This window comes from Pyxicephalus adspersus, chromosome 2 (genome assembly GCF_032062135.1).
Source record: "Pyxicephalus adspersus chromosome 2, UCB_Pads_2.0, whole genome shotgun sequence".
NCBI classification, from domain to species: domain Eukaryota; kingdom Metazoa; phylum Chordata; class Amphibia; order Anura; family Pyxicephalidae; genus Pyxicephalus; species Pyxicephalus adspersus.
Window position 1 is genome coordinate 87,000,036 of NC_092859.1, and position 24,406 is coordinate 87,024,441.

The following is a 24,406-nucleotide window of genomic DNA, read 5'->3' on the forward strand; positions in this document are numbered from 1 at the left end:
CAATTTAACATACCACCTTATTAATTAAAGAGAACAGAATGGCAGCTTATTCAAAAACACCCAAAGATTACCAATTCCTCAATGCCACCTGGATCCTCAGACTTCTTTATTTTCCAATTCAGTGACCTGCTAATAAAACATTTACCTGGCCTGTTGTGATGTCCTTCGTTCCTGTTGTGTTATTGTGTTGGAGGATACAAATATGGAGGTGTCGGTGGAAAGCCATGTTATTCACATCCCACCGCTGGAAATTCGGAAAAGTGTGACAGCGCCTTGGCGTGTTTTGTACATTTCTTAGTCATAAGGCTTGGAATACACGGCACTGCAATGCGCTAATACACAGAACACACGTTAACATGCATTGCAGTACATACCACCTACAGCACCACCGCTGTGTACATGCTGCCCGCTCCACACACAGCATAGACTTCCATGGGACCAGTAGGCCCTGGAGCTCTAGTCAGAGACTTGGAGCAGAAGGGCCTCATGACAGGGCGAGGGGGGAGGACTGGTGGGGGATTGTAAGAGGGGGGGATGATAAAAAGTTAATAAAAAAAAGAGAGAGAAAAGTGCGGGAAAAATGTAGGGGGGTTTTGGGGAGGCTAGTCAGAAATTTGACCAGAGTGCTCAGTCCGGTTGGTAGAGGCGGGCTCTGGTCGACTGCTGGGTGGACAGAGGCCTTTTCTGGAAGTGACGAATCGAGAGGAACCCGGAACTTTCGGGTTGCATCGTGGGGCCAGAAGTGATGTTTTTTCTCTGCACCCGGAAGTTGGTGAAGATACTGGAGCTGCGGCTGTTGGTGGGCCCGGTGACAGGGAATCACCATTGTTTCCTTGTGCATGGAATGCCAGCTGCTAGCAGATAAATTGGAGGCTTTGAAGAAGAAGGTTCATATTGCTGGTGGGTTGCGCAAGATCCGGTTGATGGATTTGCAGTTTCTTTTAGGAAAACTGAATTTTGCCAGCCGCATCATGCCCATGGGTAGGATTTTTTGTCGCCGGCTGGCGCCTGCTACGGTTGGTGTGCGGGCCCCTGGGCATCATGTGCGGTTGACCAGGATCTTGCGGGAAGATTTGGGTGTTTGGCAGTCCTTTTTGGCGACGTATAACGGTCGCTCATTGTGGATGGGTGAGGTGGTGGACAACGAATCGCTGGATTTGGTGACAGATGCAGCTGGCGCTTTTGGTTATGGGGCTTACTTTGGAGGGCGGTGGAGCGTGGAGCCTTGGCCAGAGAAGTGGCGGGAAAAGGGGCTGGGTACCAATTTAGCTCTATTGGAATGTTTCCCGATCATTGTGGCCATGGCATTGTGGGGTGAGTTGTTGAGGGATTGCAAGGGGGGTTTTCATTGTGATAACATGGGGGTGGTGGAGGTCATTAACAATAACTTGGCCTCTACTTCCCCTGTGATTTGCTTACTACGTTTTTTGGTGTTAATGTGTTTGCGGTTGAACGTTTCTGTGCGGGCGATTCATGTGCCGGGGTGCAAGAATGTAATTGCGGATTCTCTTTCTCAGTTCCAGTGGTCGCGTTTCCGGAAATTGGCGCCAGCAGTGGACGAGTGTGGAACTCCGGCGAGGCTTTGGCAAGTGGTCTAGGGGTTGTTACTGATTTAATCCGGAGGTCGGTCTGTCCTGGAACGTGGAAAGTGTATGTGGTCACTTGGCAGGAATGGCGTGAGTTGATTAAGGATCTTAAGTTTGATTTCCTGCGCCTGTGTTCCTACTTTCCAGGTACTGTGCTGGTCTGGTCCGAGATTGTGGCTAGGTTAGCTCGGTGGGATGCGCGATCAGTTGACAGTCTGAGCAAGGCAAGGATTAAGGTACATAGGGAGGTAGGGAGGTTCCTGGCGCAGATAGGTGGTTTAGTAGTCAGGCATGGTGAGCTTGAAAAAAATCCTGTTTTGTTTTTGTGCAGTGGTGGAGTGCATCTGAATGCCATGGGGACTGACTTGTGGTGTTTGGGTTTGCAGGAGGGGCTGCAGAGAGCTATGAGGGTGTGGGGTTGCTCACAAGAATAAGGTTTTACTCTTGCAGCAGGTGGTGTTGGGGGGTAGGTCCATGAGACCCGCAATCTGTCCCTGAGTCGGTGGGTGAGCGACTGAGGGCCTGGTTATGGTAGCGGAGTATCATTTTAAAGGATAAAAGCAGGGGATGGTTTTTCATGAACCCATTACTGTACTTGATTTGTCATTCAGTTTGCACTTTAATTGGTTAATGTGATTAATATATGGTTAAAATGTGGTAATGTTATTTGTTAATAAAAGGGGGCTGCTATGGCCAATTTAACCCACAAGATGGCGACAGTGTTTTATTTAAAAGTTAAAAAAAAAAAAAAAAAAAAAAAAAAAAGGGTGGTTGTGGAGTTAAAGAGGATTGGTTATGGCGGGGGTTAAGGCAGTCTTCCTCAACTCTGCCATGGTCATGAGACAAACCACCATGGACACCTCCAGGAACAGCCTGCTCGTATGCTCTCTGCTCTGTACCCTGCACCTTGTTAGCGCCGCCAGGCCGGGGAAACAACACCACCGGAGCTGCCCCAACCCATGTGTGTGTGACCAGGATGGGGTAATGATGAGGGTGGACTGCTCCGACCGGGGGCTCAGTGCCCTGCCTGCCAATCTCAGCATCTTCACTGCTTACCTGTAAGTACCCCTTCACCATATGTCACCGCTACACAGGAGGGCATGGGGGGCACAGACAAGGCTCATTGCATTATACCATATAGGTGCTATGGTGCAGCCAGGTCCTATACACATCCCAAGATTATGATATACATTATTTGGTATTATATGTTATTATATATATGTACATTATATGTTATCTGGAGAGCCCCTGCAATCTGCATTGCTGACGTCTTTGTGTGTGTATATAAATATATTTGTGCAAATTATTTGTATTATTGAAAATGCAAGATTTTGGGATAGTTCAGTGTTTTATTTTTATTACATGAGCAATGAGCTGTTTGTGCCTTTTTTGTCTTTCTGATACATGAGTGGCAATTTTTGTCTATCTGATACATGAGTGACATTCTTCTCACTGGCAAGCAATGTAATAGTTATTCTTCCCACTGATTGTCACACTAATGTGGATTTAGTAATTAAAGCAGTTCACAAGACCCAAAACTTATCTCAATGGTTCGCCCTTGTTAAAGATTGAGAAAAGCTGGTGTAGATTCTTAGATTTCTTTTAGCCTTTATATACTTTGTTATATAAAATTTGCAGAATATATCTAATGCATCCTGAAAGTTAATAAGTTACCAAGTAAAGGGATAATTTGATCTAACATCCTATAAGAATCAATTGCTAACACATTTCAAGACTTTACTTCCCCTGTTCTCTATATATATCTATACATGCTAGGAGCTTATTGCTGCAAAGGTATAGATCTACTAATATTTTTTTATACATCACAATGAGATGTATTGTACAGAAGGACACACGGCTACGGATAAGATTGGTGCTTGCCCATGGCTTGCTTAAAAGAATCGCTGTCTGGGGTAGCTCATGGGCACCTTAAATCCACATTCAAAAAGTGTTGCTAGCTGTTTCTAATAAATTAAACAAGTTAGAAAATAAAGGATTTTTTTCTTTCTTCTGGATCACCTGTGCCCTTATAGTTTTATCTGAGATATGCTGGTTTATTTATTTCCCTAACTATATATATATAAAACTATATTTTTAACCTAACAATATATAATGAACTTGTATGTTTGGTTGGATCTCAGATCATTTATTTTTTTTACAAATATCTATTTAATTGCAGCACTGAGTCAGTAATGTGTCTGCCTTTACACATCATGATGTTCAGACGTATTTCAGTATCTTCTGGTTTACCTATGTGTGAGTGACGGGTATTCTGCAAAACTTAGCATGGACACCAAAGCCATTATTATAAATCAAGGGGGCATATTTACAGCACAACAAATGCCTGCTGTAAGACAAGATTCACAGAGCAGAACCAGTGTGTGTGATTCTACTAGGAACCACAAAGTGTGACTACAGGAGCAGTCTAGTTGTAAATCAGGGATGAGTCAGTAAGATCAGAAGAACACTGCTGCTCTGGGGATGAGCCAGATAAATCAAATCATCATATTAAATAGCAGTAACTAGGTAAGTTATTTTACCGGGGTCAAGTTCAATAGCAGTCCCTGCATAAATAAAAGTCCATGTCTCAGTGCTTCTGAAGGATTCTTTTTTATTCTTCAGCATATTTTGTAAAAGTGACTGGAAAAGGTTTACGAGCTGTACAGCCAGTTTATAATTTACCGTTTATATTTTAGAGAGTTGTTAGGAAACAGCTCTTTCTATGTTATAAAGATCCCAAACATATTCTGTGATAGCCATAACTTTCTTATAGGAGCACACATTGCATCTGTCTTAATGATGTGATTTAAAATTCTCTTTATTCATTCCAAGTGATACATTACAAGGAAGGAAATTAATGACTTTCATGTAAAGCAATGTATGTGAAAATGTAAAGAGCACACACATAATATTCCAGATTCAATATATAATACAAATCAATGACAACAATGGGATGGCTGCCCTTCCATTTCAGCCGGGCGATGGCGGTTTAGCGTACAGTAACCATAGAACTTCTACATGGTGCAAGCAGGTAAAGCCTGGAAGGTTGATATGACAGTGTTTGTTCTAGTAATGTTGATCCATTGTGAAGTTTCCCGATGAGCCGCATTCCCTCCTTGTCAAGACTAATAAAAGCGAGGCGAGTGGAAATATTGATTACAGTTGCAAAAGGTTTATCTGTACCTTTGGTTTATGCGACATGTCTTTGAAGTGTGCGAGTAATCTTTAACTGGAGAAGGAAAACAAAGTATAAAATCAAGGCTCCGCACAAGTGTGCTGGAGTATTTACAAGGAAGAAATGTTGCATGCCACCTCATTCATAAAGTACAGGTGTACAGTGTGTAAAGTGCTTGCTCACAATCAGGTTTTGTTTTAGATTTCATTCTAGATACGATGATCTTCTTTCTTAACAGTGTGAATGTTTACTGAACAAGTAAATCAAGTTCAATGCATTTGTGTGTGCATTGCCTCTTTTGAGCTATATGGATTCTCTTGTCCATGCATTCTGCTGAGTTTGGAAACACATGGCAACACATCCAAGCATAAATGTAGCACTAAATCATAAATTTCAATGGTTATAATTATGTTATATGGAAAACCAACTGTTGTAAAACCACAAGTCCCAGCATTTTTTCAAATCATCACCAAGCTCATAATACATACACTCATTTATACCCTCAGTAATATATGAACCACATGTACATCAGGAATCAGCTTTCATACATAAATCCTCAGCCAAATGCACAGTTCAATGCACAGTGAAATGATGTGAAAAATGCAGTAACCTATAGCAACCCATTCACAAATTATTGTTTCCGACAGTGAAAGAAAAACCTGATTGACTGCGACGTTTGCACTCTTTCATTGCTCTTTTGTGAATAGTTATGTTGTGAGCTTTCACAGCCAAACATCTGACGTTGCCATATATTGTCCAACCAAGAATTTGCAGTATTTCCGACAAAATATATGTTGTTCTGTATCAAGTAGTGATTTTCTGTGGTTTAGGAATAGGATGCAGACCAAATGTTGGGCTTTGGTGTTAAAAGAATATAAAATTCACATTTACAAATACATTTGTGTTATATATTTTCATAACAGAGCTTTTTGCTGTGCTTTGTTTTACTTTTGTACAGATGAAAGCATGGTTATCGGACTCACTTCTGAGGAAATATATTTGCATAAGAAAACTAGAGCCCTTGATTTGGTTAGTAAATAAGACTGGATGTGATTGCATGTGTGATCAGCACAGGTAGAATACATAGAACAAGCTGATCTCTGTACTAAGACTTGTATGTGAAGAAACTTTACAGATTTAGTTTGTTTGTACCAAGAGAAACCCAGTGCAGGGCTTTGTCACAAACCTGGAAATACAACAGCGTAATATTACACATACTATTTCCAGACGTAAAACGATGTGTGTATATACTGTGTAAAATGTATATATATATTTATATATAATTTATATATATACTAGATTGTAAGCTCTTCGGGGCAGGGTCCTTTCCTCCTGTATCACTGTCTGTATTAGTCTGTCATTTGCAATCCCTATTTAATGTACAGCGATGCATAATATGTTGGCTCTATATAAATCCTGTTTATTATTATTAATATTATTATTAATAATAATAATATATATATATATATATATATATATATATATATATATATATTGCTCTTCGGGGCAGGGTCCTTTCCTCCTGTATCACTGTCTGTATTAGTCTGTCATTTGCAATCCCTATTTAATGTACAGCGATGCGTAATATGTTGGCGCTATATAAATCCTGTTTATTATTATTAATATTATTATTAATAATAATAATAATAAAATATATATATATATATATATATATATATTGTCCAAAACAAGTTTTGGTTGTTTGTGTATAGAGCAGTGCTGATGGCTTCTGATACATGGAGAAGCGGACAGCAGGTTATGTGTTAGGTTTACCGGGGCTGTTTATTACATTTCAATCCAATATTTGATAGTTGCATTATTTCACACACTTCCGATGAATACAGCTTCTCTATAGGCAGCCAATTGGTAATGTTAAAAGAAAAGCTTTCATCTCTGTCTCTATGCATGTGTGGTCGCTCCCAACATCCTTTTTAAATGTTATGTGTTTATTTTGATGCTGTAATCCCTGTTTTCTTGTGTGAACAACTTAGAAACCTCCAGATGCACACTGGCTTGCTGTTGACACAAGTTTATTTAATTTCTGTTTGGAATTCTTCTCCACAGATGAGGTGCTATTAAAGCTGTGCAGGGTTTTCATTTGTTAGCAGAAAAACAACAAGGACTTGAGTAAATATGATACCTTTTTGGCTGGTTACTTCTATTTAGATCAAAGCGTCTAAGGCTACTAAGGTGTCTCCTTAGAAATTCTGCTTCACAATTTTATCCTGCTCAACAATGATTGCATTGTCTAAATGGATCTTTCTGTACTGACACTTTTCTAAATGAATGGCCCATATCTTTTTTATGTAATAGAATATATTTATTGCTAATGTGTCCTTCTTGGAGCGTAATCTTTTAGGTGTAATCCTGCAGCTTGTACAAATTAATTTTTGGTGCCTGGAGCGATTTGAGACAGAGTGATTTGCCAAAGATGACAAAAAGCTGAGTGGGATTGTAAAACTTGTTTAAAGTGAAATAATCCTCACAATAGACATCTAGTTTCATGCGTCTTACTATATTGTTCCTTTTTTTTATTTTGTCTCATGGTTAAAGCCTACGGACCTGGGAGCTTGTTTATGTTGTAAGAAAACTCTGATGGCTTGATTTGGTTTCTTTAGCACTTCAGGTTTTGACTAGATCCATTCAGAGGATATTGTGGATATTTCTCATATGCTGCATGCCTTTTTCAGAAGGGGAACCTTGGAAAAAATGTAGCTGTGCTGCGTAGAATTTAGCAGCAAACCTAAAGAAAAATTATTGAGAGCATTGTGTGACTTTCAAACAAAACAACATAAACAGCGACAATAATATAAAAGAAAAAAAAAAACACCAAATCTTTATTTACTTACATTTTTATTATGTAAAGTATTTGAAGCATTGCACTGTTATGTCTTCCACAAACAAATCATTCATAATATGTGACAGGTAACTATTCCGGAAGGTTAGATCAATGTATGTTTCAGTGCTTTACTGTCAAGTATCTGTGAATAATAGAATCACATAACTTACCATGTAGGTGGAACATTTTGCAAGGATGAAATCACTGACCTATATAAGTTTAATCAGGAAGGCAGCGTAGGGAGGACAACGTGCTAAGTGTAATAACATACTGCAACCGATAAGCTTTAAATTGGCCATTGATATGCCTCAAAGCTTGCTAACAAGCTTGATATTCTTAAAGTTTTTGAGTTAAAATGTATGCCGAAATAAAATTTTGTTCCAGATTTGTATAGAGTATAAAAAATGTGAATGTCTGGGTATTACTGGTTGCTGGGGCTCCAAAGATTTCCCTTTACTTCCTTTTCTGAGTGTTTGGTGATGTTCTAACCAGGGAGAGATTATGGAGAAATCTGCAACAGAGAGACAGACAATACAAATCTGAACAGGGTTATTGCTTTCACCTACTTTTCTAAAGAAAAGCAATTTGATTTTTGTCTGTTTGGAGTTACTCTCATTAATTTACTGATCAACTAGAAAATCTCTAATCTAACAGTGCCAGATAGTAGTAAAGCCTGACAGTGGTTCTTGTCCTTTCCATACTCTTTCTGAAACTCTAATCAACTTCTAAGTGAATTATTTTCCCTTTCCTATCAACTCTAGTATACTTTTTACATTCTTTGCATTGAAAGGGTTGTTAGTTTGCACATACCGTATTACATGTTACAACAGTATATTGTGCAAAGTTACAATTCCCTGTTTATCATATGCTAAGTAAGAATTATTAAAATGTGGAAATGTTGGTGCATGTTTAGCACTGCTAATCAGCCTTTGTCTCTTCCATAGTTTTACTTTGTTCCTAATTCTAATAATTCTATGTAATATGAATTTATCAAATGCACTAAACATTATCTCAGTAAATTGAATTGCAGGTTAATATTATCCTAAATATAATGATCTGACTTTAAGATGGAGCACTTCTATAAAATCCCATGATAGGTTTAGACAATAAAATGCTGCAAGACTCCCCTTCACATGTGGCTTTAGCAGTCATCTCACAAGCTCAAAGCACATACTTGTTGCATTAATGTCAGCGCTGGCATTTTTATGGTAAACATTCTTGTAATATATCAATGTCTTTTCTCCACAATGTTCAGTGGATTAACTTACTTACTTTAAATGGACTCAGGTTCAGAGGAGAAAACCTCCATTTTACTTTCTCATACTGTAAGGAGGCAGAAAAGGTTAGAACGTAGCAGGAACAATGCAATCCAACATTAATGATATGTGATATTACTTCAAAGAAGGTAAAATAGGAAGTCTCAGTGTGACAGCTATTGTACTGTGCCCACACCTTTTTAGCAGCACTTTTCTTCCGGCTACTCCATACAAATGCCTTTTACTAGCAGAGTCGGCTGCTCTATTTATTTATTTTTCTGAGCAACTGTTGGTGCTCATAGTAAAAAGTTGCATAATCATTTACTTTGTAGTATTTTCATGTGGCTGTCTGCAGAAAGGAGAGGCTGTACACAGTTAATAGAGCCAAAGAGATTCATGTTAATGGATGACAGTTTATTACTCTGTATTAAGATTATTTTTTATATGGTCTTACAATAGTAGAATCCAGTTTAGTTTTTCCACATGCGACTGAGCGTCCTAGTGATTGGGTAAACATGATTAAAAAAGCTTGGGTATATTCTTTAGAACCTGGAAATAGTAATATTGCTGGGCAGATATAATAACTTTTATTTACCTTTATATCTTTGTTGAGCAGTTTCTTTAAAACTGAACTCCAGGCAGATAAAAATACACATTAAAGAAGATCTGTGGTCAGTAAAAAAATCGTTGAATGTGTTTTTTCAAAAGCAAGCAGTGTACACATTTAAATTGTCATCATCCATTTACAGTATCTGTACAGCAGGGTTCAGAAAGAAAGAAGAAGCATGAGGTGCCAATCAGTTGTTGAAATTAGAGAGCAAAGGGACGAAGCTCATCATTTTGCTGCTTCTCCTTTCACTATCCATTCCTTCTAATTATTTGCAGCAGAAATAAATCCAGTATCCTGTACTGCTAGACAGGGCTATGCTGTGTGAAAGAGCTGTGTAAGTTAGGTGTGACATGGGCAGAAATACAAATTCCTTGCCAGGTAAACCAACTCTCAGGTGTGAAGCTCTGTTTATCTTGAGTTCAGCAGTAACTGCCTCAACCATCTCTTTATTGGCTTAGCTTTGTGATCGGCTGCTTTACTGACCAATAGGAAAGTCAGGGTGATAGGACAGTGCAAAGGACCTGATTTTATTAAAGCTCTTCAAGACTGAAGAAGATAGACTATTGTGGGAGAACCTGGGTAATCCAGCAACCATGGAATAGAGTTCTTAAGTAATTTGCAGTTAGTTGGTAAATGATTTCAATGCTGGCTCAGATCCATTTCAGGTTTGCTGGATCGCCCAGGTTAACTTATTAATATCATTATTGATAATGATAATATAATAATAAACTGTATTTGTATTGTTCAAACATATTTATTTCTTCTACACACATTTATATATATTTGTGTGATCACCTAAAAACATAATAAATATTTATAGTATTATAAACTTTGTTACTATATCAGTTAGATTTTATTTCTACATTAGGAATGGTTATAGTTGCTTATGCTTGCTGTACTTCTTCCATATTAGTACATTGTAATGATACATTCTCTTTTTGCTTCATTGCTTCATTGCTTTTCCTATATATGTACTAGAGGGGGAACTGACAAATCTTTATACAAAATAAAAATTCCACCGTTATTCAAAGTATCACATTTAATAACCAAATGTTTAATTCTACTATACTGGAATATAATTGCCATTTATTACCTACATAATAATATTCAAAAATTCAAAGTACAATTTTGAACCTAAACCTTTGCAAGCAGGTTTTTTACATAAAATATAAATAAATGATATCTGATGTTTGTTATATCTATGAAATCTAATAGCTAAGTTGGGGCTACTAGTTTGTTTTTTATACAGAAAAAAAACTGTTAGTTTTGCAAGAAATCCAGTGTCCTTGTAACTTAATGTTCAATGAACTGAAGTATTAAACAATATCTCAAGCTGTTTTACATGAATCACAATGCCTCTATTTTAGGATGAGGAGGTGCCTGTAATCTGAACCAGAAAAAAATGGCCTGGGGGTCAATGCTGCTTCTCTATACATCCAGTACAGTGAGTGTTGTCACCTAGAGCCAGTGTGTTACTGGCAGGATCACTAGATGAGCAAAAGGGAAAATGCCTGAAAGACTTGCATACATACGTACATGTACATGTCTAAGAATTAGAAAGCTGCAATACAATAAATGTTTGCTTTTGGGTTCAGATACACTTTATTACATTAGAAATGTTGGTATTTAAGACAGAAGGACTCCTTACAGTGTACATTTCAATTTACCAACTTGGCATTCTTTGGCTTTATCAATTAACATTAATCTATAAGAATGTGGGTGTTATTATGGGTCCATATTGGATCACTCTTTAACCCTTTCAAATTGGACAAATTTCAAAGTTTTTGTTTTCACTTGAAAACAAATCCTACGTTGACTGAAATTTAGCATCATTAATAAAGATTCTGGAAACATCACAAATGTTACATATAAAGTCATCTATACCAAGTGCAATCTCCATAAAATTGTACTTTTTCAGAGTCATACGAATACAATGAAAAAAGTCACCAACGCACAATATAAGTAAAGGATAATAGAAAACTTACTCTAGCACATGGAATTCAAGTTTCAGTATTTTAGATGACAAAAGTATCTCCAAGTCAGTTTTGAGGCCTGAAGTGCGGATGACAATTGTCTTGGCATTGGGAGTCTGCTTCCAGCTGCTAACGCGTGCACCAAGCTGACCTTTTCAGTTTACATGCCAAACTAGATTAAACTCTTTTTTTGAAATGTTCCTCGTTAACCTAGCATCACTTCCCTATGGTAAGCTTGTCTTTGACATCTTCACTTCTTTTCTTGTATGAGTGTTCTGCTGGGGATTTACACCTGCTGTGGAAGGATGCATTGTGTTTTAGGACCTTTTCTTCCCTCTGCCTCTGAAGCCATCGCTGCATCAAAGAAGAGGAGGAAGAAATTAAAAGATATCTATTTCTAACCTTCTGTTTCATTTAGACATTGGGGTTAAAACTGCAATTTTTTTTATTTGTCTTATTAGGGTAATTTCCTTTTACATCTTCTCTAGTAGACCAAACAGTAAATAAGGTAAATCCTCTCAAGACATTTGTCCCCATTGACAAATTTGTTTCTTGTTCTGGTGGCATCACTAAACTTTGGATTTACCCTTACTATAATTCCGTCACATTGGTAATCAAGACAATTAGATAGTAAATCTCCCCAATGGGGACACATAATAATAAAAACATGACTAGAGTTCCTCACCATGCTATCCAAATCTAAAAAAAAGTTTAGACTTTAAAAAATTCACAGTATATTTATAAGATTTTGTTTTATTTTCTTGATCAAGGAATACTATATTTCCCATGTAAAGTTTAAGAAATTTTTAGTTGTGTCATAGCACATAGTACAGCTGCCCTTTGTTTATGAGGGTTTGTAGTGAAGATGGCTTGGACAACATAAATTGCCTAGTTCTAAAGTGATTGGTTTGTTTGCACCTTTGTTTGGTCTGTTCATTTTGCTTCAGCCTAATGATGACAATCTCTGTGAATTATCAGGTAACTGCTTTCCCTTGATCATTGATACTCAACGGTTTATTTTGATTTTGGAAAATTATTGTTTGTTTAGCCCCAGGGTCATCCACTAGTGCCATGATAGTAAATGGGGGAGAAGATTTGCTCCCTTAGACCCGAGGCTAATGGATTGCACAAAACTGTCCGACCTTTACCTTTTGATGCCAGCTCCTATATCTGATTGAAAATAAATCACTTGGAGGTCAGAGCTGTGCCACATTACAAAAGTAGAGTGAGAAAACGGCAGAAGCCTTGGGAACGTCTATTAAACAGCCTTGTAACTGCTGGTCAGGGACAGTCTGAGAAGGGCAGTTGTGCCATTCAGCAACAGAGCACCAGTAAAGAGGTTCCATATGTTGTTGTTAAAAAGAGAAAAACATTAGGATTAGGTATTGTATATTCCATTAGTATTACATGTCGCTGCCAGTTTTGTCATTGAAACATCCCAAATATCCTTAATCTGATTTCCAAGTTAAAGAAATAAATGACATTCAGAGGTTGATGCTACAAAGGCGACATCTGTACTCAAAATATTAAAAATTTTAGTTTGTGCTTTCCGTAGAAAAAAAAATGAATCTGCACGGTTCAAAAGTAAATCTCTCTTTAATAGGCTTAGTGTTTGATCAGTTTTGACAGAGCAGTGTGCTATACATGTGGATGTAATATAATGATACAGTATTCTGCTTTCTTAGTCCACCAACACTCACCATTGAGGGTGGCAGGAGGCTTTGTAGAAGCTGACAAGTGTAAAGAGAATATTTTAAGTACAGCGACTTGTAGAAAAATAGTAATTTTCAGTTCAAAAATAAATTCACAAATACTATAATTTATCTCCAAATATAACCAGACTTGCTAGACACTGGATACTTTTCCTACTTGGGTTTCTCCCTAATGCTCTCTAGCAAAACTATTTTTTTCCACTGGAGAAAGTACGGCTCACTCTTTTTTACCTAGCTGTGTCCGGTTTTTCCTGGCCATTTTTATTGCTCTCTGTTAGTATGTAATAAGTAGTTTTGGAGTCAAGGGAAAACTTTGTGATTCATATTTTTTATTCGTTATAATGTTATTATACATAAAGGGCCTTCATCTTCCAAGGAGCTGTACAGAGTACAGTACAGACAATTGCTGGTACCATACATACTGTACTTACATAATTCATTGACAGTACATTATGAAGAATTCTTTTTCTGTTATTCAGGTAATTACATCTATACGTGCAAAGCTAGAGGAGCAAGAGGAGAATAGTGCCTAAACTTTATTGCATTGATGCTCTTATTTTGTTGCCTTAAGTATTGATTTAGAAATGACACAGCAGCAAGGTTCTGCTTGTGTAAATGAGCTGTAAGTAATGAATATCATGGCTAGTACTTCTTGGCTAATTACCTTTTATTTTCAAATGCATTGTCACTAATTCTCTTTTATTGCCATTGTTTGCTTTAGAAAACACACAAAGTGAACTAATGAGGCACAGTTTAACAGAACTGACAAATTGCCCTCTATGCCCTCCATGTTACAGAGTGTGAGTGACACTGTTAATGCTGCTTAGTCAATCTTGCCAGAAGCACTTTATATTGGGTAACAGAAACCAGCAATGATTTTTAGTAGGAGTGGTACTGACTACAGTTAGAACATTTTCAATGTACGCACACATTTTCCTTTTTATAGTGGTAGAGTATTTGGAACAAATAGGAATTGTTTGGAACTCCTTGTTAAAGATTTCTTTTCAAGAATTAGTAGAAGGAATCTTGCAAGTAAATCATTCGGAGTAACATTAACCGCAGAATGTGTTTACAACTGCCTTATTAGCAAGTAGAACTGGAACGGAAGTGCAATGTGTTTTACTTTTTCATCAGAAAACCTTCAATAACAATGTCACATTAAGTTATGGCAATATTACAGAGATCAGACATTATATGCATAAAACAAATTGCCTGATTGATGACTGTTGGTAATAGAGCTAGAATGCCTGATATTTCTGTAATTTGTTGTAGTTTCTGCAGTCACGGGCACTGCAATAAAACTATGGACCAATTTAAACTGGTGCATTGTATAAAGCAGTGACAAAAAAAATTGCTATGCCGAGGATCTGTGTTTCATAGCTGTCAGTCATGGAAGGATTAGTTTCAGCTGCTGGAAGACTTTGCCCACTGTCAAGATCTAAAAGTTGTTACTTGTTGTAAAGTGTTACCAAAGTTATTCTTCATACAGGTTACTTAAAAGAAAAATGTGATGCTTTGGGCTACTTTTGAATGTTTTAAATTGGTTGGATTTGGGTTGAATTTTTATAGAATCTTTCTTTAAAATTAATTTTTTTTAGTGTGCATCCATTACACTGTTGGATAATATTAGAGAGATCGCAGCAGTCTCTGAAGCATTTTGCTTTCAGACCTTTACATTGATTTAAAGTCTTTATGAAGCTGTAGATAACAGAAGTGTTTTTGGTGGTTACAGAAGATTTGGTTCACAATACAGGTGCCACCACCCACCTACGATTTCTTCCCAATTGGCTTTAAAGTTAATCATGATGAAATAAGCAATGTCCTCTTGATTATATCAGCTCCCTGCAGTAAAGAAAAAAACAAAAACTGGGGCAAGGATTTCAAAACAATCTTATTTTCAAACAACTGCTGACGTGGGCAACTGTGGTGATAATACAGTTTGGGGACCTTACAACCCCATATGGAACTCAAGCCCTAAAATCGTGTGGACTGCAGTAAACTGGAGCTAATATATAGGATTTATTTAATAGAAAGTGGATCATCTGTCCCTCTAATAAAATACAACCAGATCTTTGCCTTTGTCCCAATGCCAAATGCTGACCCCTGAGGGAACTAGTATAACCACACCCTGACATATGTGATGGTTGTGTAAACCTGTTTATACAGATTAGTGATCTGCATCAAATTTTGCTGGCTGTTAAATAGTGGAAAAATACAACAATTGAAAACATATTGCTGTAGTCTGCCATCATATTTCCCAAAATGAGAAGAAAGACATAAGCCAGACATATTGCTCAGTTCCCAAGTTGGTGTTAACATAAAATTACAAAAACTTGGGAAAACAAGCTTAGCATGTGTGGTCCTTTTCATCTCTCCTCGTGGGTCAGCCAAGGAGTTAACAAAGGATCAACAGGTGACAAAAGCAAGGACAGAAGAAATGACTGAAAGCAGCTCTGCTTCTCGCTGGTGCAGAGGATCATGTAAAGGAATGTTACTGCAATTAGCCCTTATCATTATTGTGCTACAGATGGTAGAGATGCAAAAGATTACTTGTCCTAGTGCAATATGTGAAATCACTGGTGAATTGATCCTTGAGTAATGTTATTTATGTCTATTTAACCTTGCCTTCTAGGCATTTTTTACTGTACTCGTAACAGTCAGTGTCACTGTACAAACGAAAACTTACTAGAATATTAATACTATACTAACATGTTTGCTGCAAAAACAGCGTTTATAAGTTTTACAGCAGGTGCCTCTAAGAATATGTACATTTCCAAGTGAATCAATTTAACTTTGAAATACATATGTATTACATAACTTACACACATATTATTACACAATATTTATGCAGCACCAACATATTACACAGCGCTTTAAAAAGTCCATAGTCATATCACTAGCTGTTCCTCAAGGTTGTCACAATCTAATGTCCCTACCATAGTCATATGTCTTTAATACAGTTTAAGGTCAATTTTGGGAGGGAAACCAATTACCTTACTGCGTGGTTTTGGAATGTGGAAGAAAACCGGAGTACCTGGAGGAAATCCACGCAAACGAGCGTAGAACCTGCAAACTCCATGCAGATAGTGCCCTGGCCGAGATGCAAACCTGAAACCCAATGCTGCAAAGGCCAGAGTGCTAACCTCTGAGCCACCGTGCTGCCGGTATGAGGGCTGATTTACTAAATTGTGAAGTGAAGCAAAGTGAACTTTGTTCATTTAAACATGATTGAGTTAAAAAGAACACTTGGCTTTCACTTTATCCTCCCTTTACCTCACACTAAACTGGTAAATTACATCTATTATATTTAGTATGTCATACATATCAATGGCATACCAGTGATCTACTAGATTAATTTATAACCTGATCAGCTATTTCAGTGAGAGCTGGTACCTTAATCTGTTAATACTGTAACAAATCACATTAGCTTCAATAGATTTTTAAGTTGTAGAAAGAGACACCTTTATATATAGAAGAGAAGGAGGTATGCTTGTAATTGCTAAGTAAACAAACCAGGAAGACTTTAACAGATGAACTGACAGTCAGCAGCAAAAGTTTATTCTCACTTGTACAGCTCTCTCTCTGAAAAGCATATGACCCATTACAAATGGCTGCTCCCACAAGACGTTACTTTGGAATAGGGGCAGGTAGGAAGGGGGTAAGGTTTTATGGTATGCCAGATTGTATTCCTTTTTAAAATCAGACATTAAGGTAAATCCGTCACTGAGCTAAATAATTAAGGAAAAGCACCACATGCAGGAAAAGCCTTAATACTCTCCTATCCTAACACGTATCCCTCTGATCTCAGAAGTGTGTTGGAGTCCATTTGCTGTTCCAGAGGGAGAAGACTAGAGGAAAAGGCTGCATGACAGCTTGGGATAAAGCCTCATCTTTGCAATTGCTGCTTTGTACAAGTTTTTTTTATTCTTTGACATAGCTACTTTGAACAAGTTTTTCCTTGGGCTTTGAGCAAGCCTCAGTTGCAGCTTACTAAGGCCTACCAGCTACCAGATGAATGTAAAAAGTACTCTCATCAATGTCTACATTTAACCTGGAATTGATCTGGTTCAGGAGAGAAAACATTTCCCAACAAAAAGCAAATTACTTTTAGGAAATATATTCCAAGTTTGCTGAATCACCGAGGTTCATTGATGAAGGTGTAACTTCTCTAGCTTTGGGGAACTTTAATAAAGCGAGAAAAAGCAAGAAGAAATTGAGGGTTATGAACTGGTCTAGTTGATGTCCTTATTAGAATTTCATTAAAGTCCAGCAGGGAATCAAAAACAGGCAAACCAACAAACTTTTTTGTATGAAGGAGTTGTCCATGTCACTGAATCAATGTACTGGTAGGCAGTTATGAAGACAATTTAGCTAAAGAGTTTTTATATGTGCCTAGAGTCCAAGGATGAACTCACCTTTTCCATTAAATCTATTAATATTTTTGTTGACTAATTGATGGAAAGGAAATCATTTTGTTTAAGTATATCCCCATCATCTGTAGGCATTGTGTGAATAAAGATCTATGAGTCTGTTTATAAGATAGTGTTTGTCTCTATATAGTTCAATTTAAGAACCATAGTAAAACCCAGTTGTACATATATTTTCATTGGACATTTCTCTTCCTAGTGACTGTCATTCATTTAAGTTACATAAAATACATCTCCAGATTGCTCTAGATTACACCATTATATTTGTTTGTACAGAGAAAACATACACGTAAGACATTCAATCATGGTCTTATCATTATATTATAACTATATCAATGTTTAAATCATTGTTAAGATTACAATATTTCTAGTGTGACATATAATGTTATGAAAAAAGAACATTTATGCTTTTCATTTATGGAATACTTTATTTTTTGCGTGTTATTATTTATATTTTTGACAGTTATTCAAAAAGACTTAATGTGTTTTTTCATCTCCAATACTCTGCAGGTAGCCTTAGATGTCTATTCGGTTTGTTAACATTAAATCAACAATTTCTAAGCTCCTTACAGGCTGGAGTAATGGGCTTTGGCAGCTCTGTTGCAGTGTGCAGTACAACCGCTCACTGGGAAAGCGAGCAGGCTTGACTAATTCCCAGCGGTGATAACTTCATAACTTTATCTTCTGCTTTCAAGTTTAAAGGTAATGGCTTCATGCTGTTACCTTTGGTTGTATGATACTACAGAGAGGGATCAAATATTACTTACGTATGCATAAATAAACAGATCCGATTAAAAGTGTTCATTCAGCAAGACTTTCATCAGATGAAGCCCGTCTTTTTGAGGTGAGGAAACCTCTAGGAATATATTACCTAGCAATCAAAATACAGAATGGCTCTTTTGTACATTTAATGAATGCATATACACAGTTTTTACATTTTAAAGCAATTTAAGTGTTTTTCTGTTAGTATCGTTTATAAGTATTTGTAAAATTTCTAAAATAAAGTTCATCCAGTTAAAAGGAAATACATACAAATATAATTTTATTTGTTACATAATGGCAGTACCGATTGATGTCATGTTTATTGCTTTTAATTGAGATTTTTTTAGATGAGAATGATGGAAAGTTTTTATGAATTGCTGTATATAACTGTGCACAAGATCGATCATTTAATGTTAATTTTTTTGTCTTTTGTATTATGTATATTAAAAATATTAAAACATTTAAATAGAACTTCATTTTAAAAAAGTGACCCATTTTTTCTCTTTTACATAACAGTATATACAGCATTTTCCTAATGTACAATTAGTGGGAAACAGACTGCATGGAATCTGATTCTAAAGCATTTCAGACCCAAGTGGCTGGCCTCTGAGTTAGTCACTTCTCTCCATAGACTATAATTTCATTTTGTTGCCTTCCTTCTTGTCTTCACAAAAATGTATTGTATTGGTATCATTACCAAAGACAAGATATTGGACAACCAGCATGTTGACTTGAATATGATTGTTGTTTCAGATTGGTAATAAAAAATATACATATCAACAAAAGTAATGACAATACATGGTTTACCCAAATATTCAATGACATACTACCCCAAATAACATTACAATGATTTATTCCTACCGAGTAGACATAAGCAACAATAACAACACACATAAAACAAAAGATCAAAGAAGGAAACAAAATGAGATAAAGAGACAGTAAAAGAGCAATTAATTCAGTATCTCAATCCGTTCAAAAATCTATCTCATGAAGCTCAAAGTGAGATTAGTTCACTTGTATATGGGGACATTTCATTGCAAGGTTGCAGGCACATATATGTGACAACATTTTTACACCTGCTGTGTGCAAGGAGGCTGCTAATGTGTTACTTACTGAGCAGCATGATAAAAAGTTTTTACAGAGTTTCTGTGCTGTATACGGCTAGTCGGAAGGATCCTCCTGCATTGCCTGGTTACCATATTTCATGTTTATTATAACAATTTTATGATGCTGACATATTACACAGTATTGCACAGAGCATATAGAAACATTGACATCAGCTCCAGCCTCAAAAAAAGCATATGCTCGCCATAATTGCCATGGTTAGCTGATTTATGTCTGTCCATCATGTCCATCAGTGACCCTGTCTATCTTAATAGAACTCAGTGAGTACCACCACTGGTAAAGAGGTATAGTAAGCTTCAAATGCATTTCACGGCGCACTGCCCACTTTTATGCACAAAAATACTCCAACACACAGCAAATTACAGGGTTTAACCTCACAGGGGATCAGTGTCATTACAGTCCTTCACAACATAAACTCAAACCTCCTGGCCCTCTCCTTCTCTTTAGAGGTATTGGTTCCACAGATCTAAACTTTGGGAGACCTCCCAGGCTCCCCCAGCATACATACTGCAACACAGCCTGTCCACCTGAGCCATGTGGCCTCAGGCTGCAACTTCCTCAGTCTCAACTGCTTCCTTTTATTATTATTGGCTGGGTGCTCCAGAGTCATCCTCAATTTCTGACCTGGAAATAGGGATGAAGTATCGGGCCCACCCAGGTACCCTCCGGGCCTGGATACCAAATAAAATGCTGCAATTCTGCAGTGACACAATTATACATGGCTCTATCCTGGTCCTTTAATCCTTTTTCCAGGCGAAACTTGGGTAGATGATGCCAAATATCATATGAATTTGGCATCACACATTTTCTTCTTCACAAATATATATACTGTATGTCTACGTGTGTGTTTTCAGTGTAAAGTTTCTTTACACAGATAAAAATTCATAGATCAAAGTGTTGTGACAATTGCCATTTTGACAAGAAAACCTTCCCTGTAAAATCTGACGAAACCAGTAAAAGAAATCTTGGCAGGCCTCTATTCTTTGATTCCTAATTAACACCTTTAGTCTAGGAAGAAGAATAACAGAAATACCATAAAATGTTGCAGCTGCATTGTTATTCCGCTTGGTTGGTTTGTTAAAAGTCGGCAGCTGAAGTAGAAAAGAACTCTCAATAGATGTTTTGTGTTTTTCCCAAGGAGGTGGAAAAAGGCAAGCATTTTATATCCAAATAGGCAGCTGGCAAGATTGTGTTAAACACGGTTAAATGTAAGATTTGCTATTAATTTCTAGTAATTGATAATAAATAAAGATTGGGTTAAGCTAGCTTACTACCTCAAAGTCATTGCACACATTCTTTGGCACTGATATTTCTGCAGAGGGCAACTATTTTTGTGGGTGTTTTATTGCATGAAATTCTGATGGCAAGGGGAAAATTCTTCACTTATAAAATTATAAGGGTCCTGTGGGTCTCACATAGTAAAGCCAATCATTGCAAATGCATCGCTTAGAAAGGTACAACGAAATAATTGTTTTTTCCAGCCTCATGTCTGATCACCTCACACAAATTTTTACTGAAGAAAGGAAATAGATTTGTAGGAAGCTTCTATGAGAAGTTACAAACTCTTTCAGCTAGTGCACTTGAGTGAGAGAAGAAAGGGAGCTTTTAACTCTGAGCAGATAAATCTTACTCACATTCAAAAAATGCAATTAGAGAAATATGTAAATCTAGATGGCTCATGAAATGCTGGCTAAGGGGTTACCAGTTCTTTGCTCATACAATGACTGAACTATAGAACCTTAGTGTCTGTGTAAGCACCATTGTCTCAAAGGCAAGGCTTGCTGGAAGCAGAGTCCGCTTTGGCCGTGGGAAATACCTATATATTTGACACAAGGCCTGTTTCTAGGAGAAAAGCTAGCAGAGCCCAAAAAAAGTATGGAGATTTTTACTGTTACGTTCTAATCAGCCATGATCTGTGTCATTTGCTTTGATCAGGAAGATAAACTAATTTTCCTATGTGCAAGATCAAAGTAATTAGCAATCCAATGCTTTTCTGCAACTTGAAGAAGAAGTGCTTAAAAAGAGAAAAGAGATTGAACTGACAAGAGTAAAGTACATGGTTTTGGTGCAACAGAGGTCATTGATGGCTGGGAAACACACGCGGATAAAAAAAGAGGCAGCAGACGGTTTTAAAAGGAGGTTCTAAAAATAGCCCAGCTTTCATTGAACATTTTTTTAATGTGGTTTTGGATATCATTTTAATCCTTACACTGTCATGGACCTAAAAGAAAGTCCATGACTTCCTCTCCTAGTCATTGTAATAGTAATTGGTATTAGTACTTTATTATAGAATTATTTTTCAGTTCACAGTCCTACTAGTAGTTTCAATTTGGGCTCAGTAATTTACAAGTAGTTAGAATTGAAAGACAAATCCCTATTATGCTATTGTTGGAAATAACGGTATAATGGTTTAGTAATACTTTCATGAATGGTGGTGGGGAAATTTTGTGAAGAAAAGGACAACATAGTTAAGTACTATTAGTTAAGTCACGACAAGCTTTTGTGGGTTGTGGTAGGGACATTTGGTGTCCTACATCCCATGTAAAATTGACATATGTTTATGAATCCCCACAGTTTTGTAATTTCAATTTACAAATTTTAGGATATATATATATACACTGTTGGTGTGGGGGTCCTATGGGCACACCAGTTTCATCCCAAAAACATGGAACTTGGTTCCCCCTCCAAATTGGCCTTAGGCTATGTTTATGACATGTGAGTATAGTAGGGATTTTAGATTGTGATTGAGGGACAGTTATGGGCTGTGTAAAGTGCTGTGTAAAAGGCTGGTGCTTGATAAGTACACATAATATTAGTAATGATAAAAATAATAAATGAAAGAGACTAAAAATTTGAGTTGTCGCCATAAGTAGAATCTAGGCAATGGGCCTGATTTATTAAAGCTCTCAGAGACTGATGATACACTTTCATCAGTGAAGCTGGGTGATCCAGCAAACCTGCAATGGATTTCTTCAAATATGGTGATTGTGAGACATTTCCTCGTCTATCCAAAACTAAAAAAAAAATTAAAAAAGGCTTTAGAATTAGTTTAATTTCAGTCTGATGCCATACTGAACCTTTTGTTGTATTTAAAAAATCCTTTAGTTGGCTTTGCATTATAGTTGTAAAACCGGTTATAAGTATGAATGACTTATCGTGCTATATTCTGATTAGAGTATTTACACAATCCTGGTGTGCCTATTTACTATTAGAAATACTAATACAACATACTTTTTCATTCTGTGCTTTTAATAGTAATTGTGGCTGGATTTATTGTATTTTTATATTTGTGAAAGAATATGTATTTACATCTCATCCAAGTTGTTGTAAACACAGCGCGAAAGTCTATAGAGTGGGTAAAGTTTAAAACTCTCTTTTTGTGTTCACTGCTATTAGGGATTCTTTTTGACATGATGTTTCCCTTTTTCTGTCCTGCTGATAATCTTTCATCTGACAGGAATTAAAGGGAAATTTACAAAAGCAACACAGACCGAAATAAAATCATTTTTAAGAAGCGGAAGACTTAGTATCTGTGTCATATTTTTATTGATTCATAATAACCACTGTCACTAGTGTGATCTACTGCAAATACTGGAAAACTATCATCCTAATGTAATTCTTACACAATTGCTCAATTATAAAGTTAGTGACATGACTATGGACTTTGTAAGATACTGCGTAATAAGTGTAATACGCTATTGTGTAATAATAATAATAATAATAATGATTCTGCATTACTGCATCAAGCTCCATAAAAAACAGTTCTTTGTACACAAACTTAGTTTAGGAATATCAGCTATAGAACGTTCTTTAAAAGTAATATTGTTTTTCCTATTTTCTTTGTATTAATAATATATATATATATATATATATATATATAATATGAGTTCTGCAAAGTACAGAAACACTTTAACTCCTTCACAAGTTTAAAGTCACCACACAATGATGACATTCTGTGAAACAAGTTGCAAGCTCTTACATCTGTATTTGTGCCTAAACCTATTTAGTGTGGAGGATCCAATAAAGCTTTGTTCCCAAATACACTGTCAGATCCTGCCATTCCACAAATAGGCATTGTCCTTTATTACTAGCCAACATTGAGATGTCCATCAACTGTTAATTCCCCATTGGGCCAAGTGTGGCTGAATCTTCATTTGGCTGTTAGTAATAGATACAATGAACCATGGTAACCTGCCTCCCTATTTCAATCTGTGTGTTTGTTTTTCTCCTCTTTTTAAATCAGATTTCCTTATTTTGTAAACAGTACAGAAGCCATGGCATACTTATATAAGGCTAGCGATGAATTGTTTTTAACCGACTAGCAATGCTAGTCAGTAATTTATGTTAGACTTTTAGATATATAGATAGTTAGATATTAGTCCAGTTGATTTTAATGCACTGCATGACATTGTGCCACACAGTGCAAAATGTCTTCTTTACATGTATATGTGAGATAGATTTTTTTTATACCTTTATTATTGTTGAACTCAATTGTTGTGTTTTTATTTTTCAGCCTTAGTAGCTTTGTTACTTCTATACATACCTGTAAATAGATACAGGCTTATATCAATAAGAAGGACAAATCTAGGCAGGGAAGCAATGTCCTTATGCAGACAGTATCCATTCTTTTGGTTAGATTTACAATGATTCAATGAAGCAAAAAGAATGCTGAGGTCAGAGCTCTTGGCTGGTGGCAGTGCCCTACTTACATTTCGACCCACAATTTTCTCTTTATGAATCCATAACATGTTTCTACATTTTTTTTCTTAGTGGAACAGTGTCTATATACAAAGTGTCCATTTAGATTTACAGACCTGTTATTTTAAGTAAAATATGCTTAGAATCCTAGATGCCACTGTGCACCCCTTTCCCTCTTTGTTGAATGTTTTGAAACAAAAATAATTTTAAAGGATTGTTGGGATTTATTTGAAAACATAATAA

General features: G+C 36.6%; 1 protein-coding gene across 1 annotated transcript in view; it reads left to right on the plus strand.

The window, feature by feature from the left end:
- Positions 1-2,438: 2,438 nt before the first annotated feature.
- Positions 2,439-24,406, plus strand: part of LGR5 (leucine rich repeat containing G protein-coupled receptor 5) — a 93,607-nt gene continuing 71,639 nt past the window's right edge. Inside the window, exon 1 of the mRNA XM_072401368.1 lies at positions 2,439-2,644. Coding sequence (XP_072257469.1) covers positions 2,439-2,644 — 206 coding nt within the window. The remainder of the gene's footprint in view (positions 2,645-24,406) is intronic.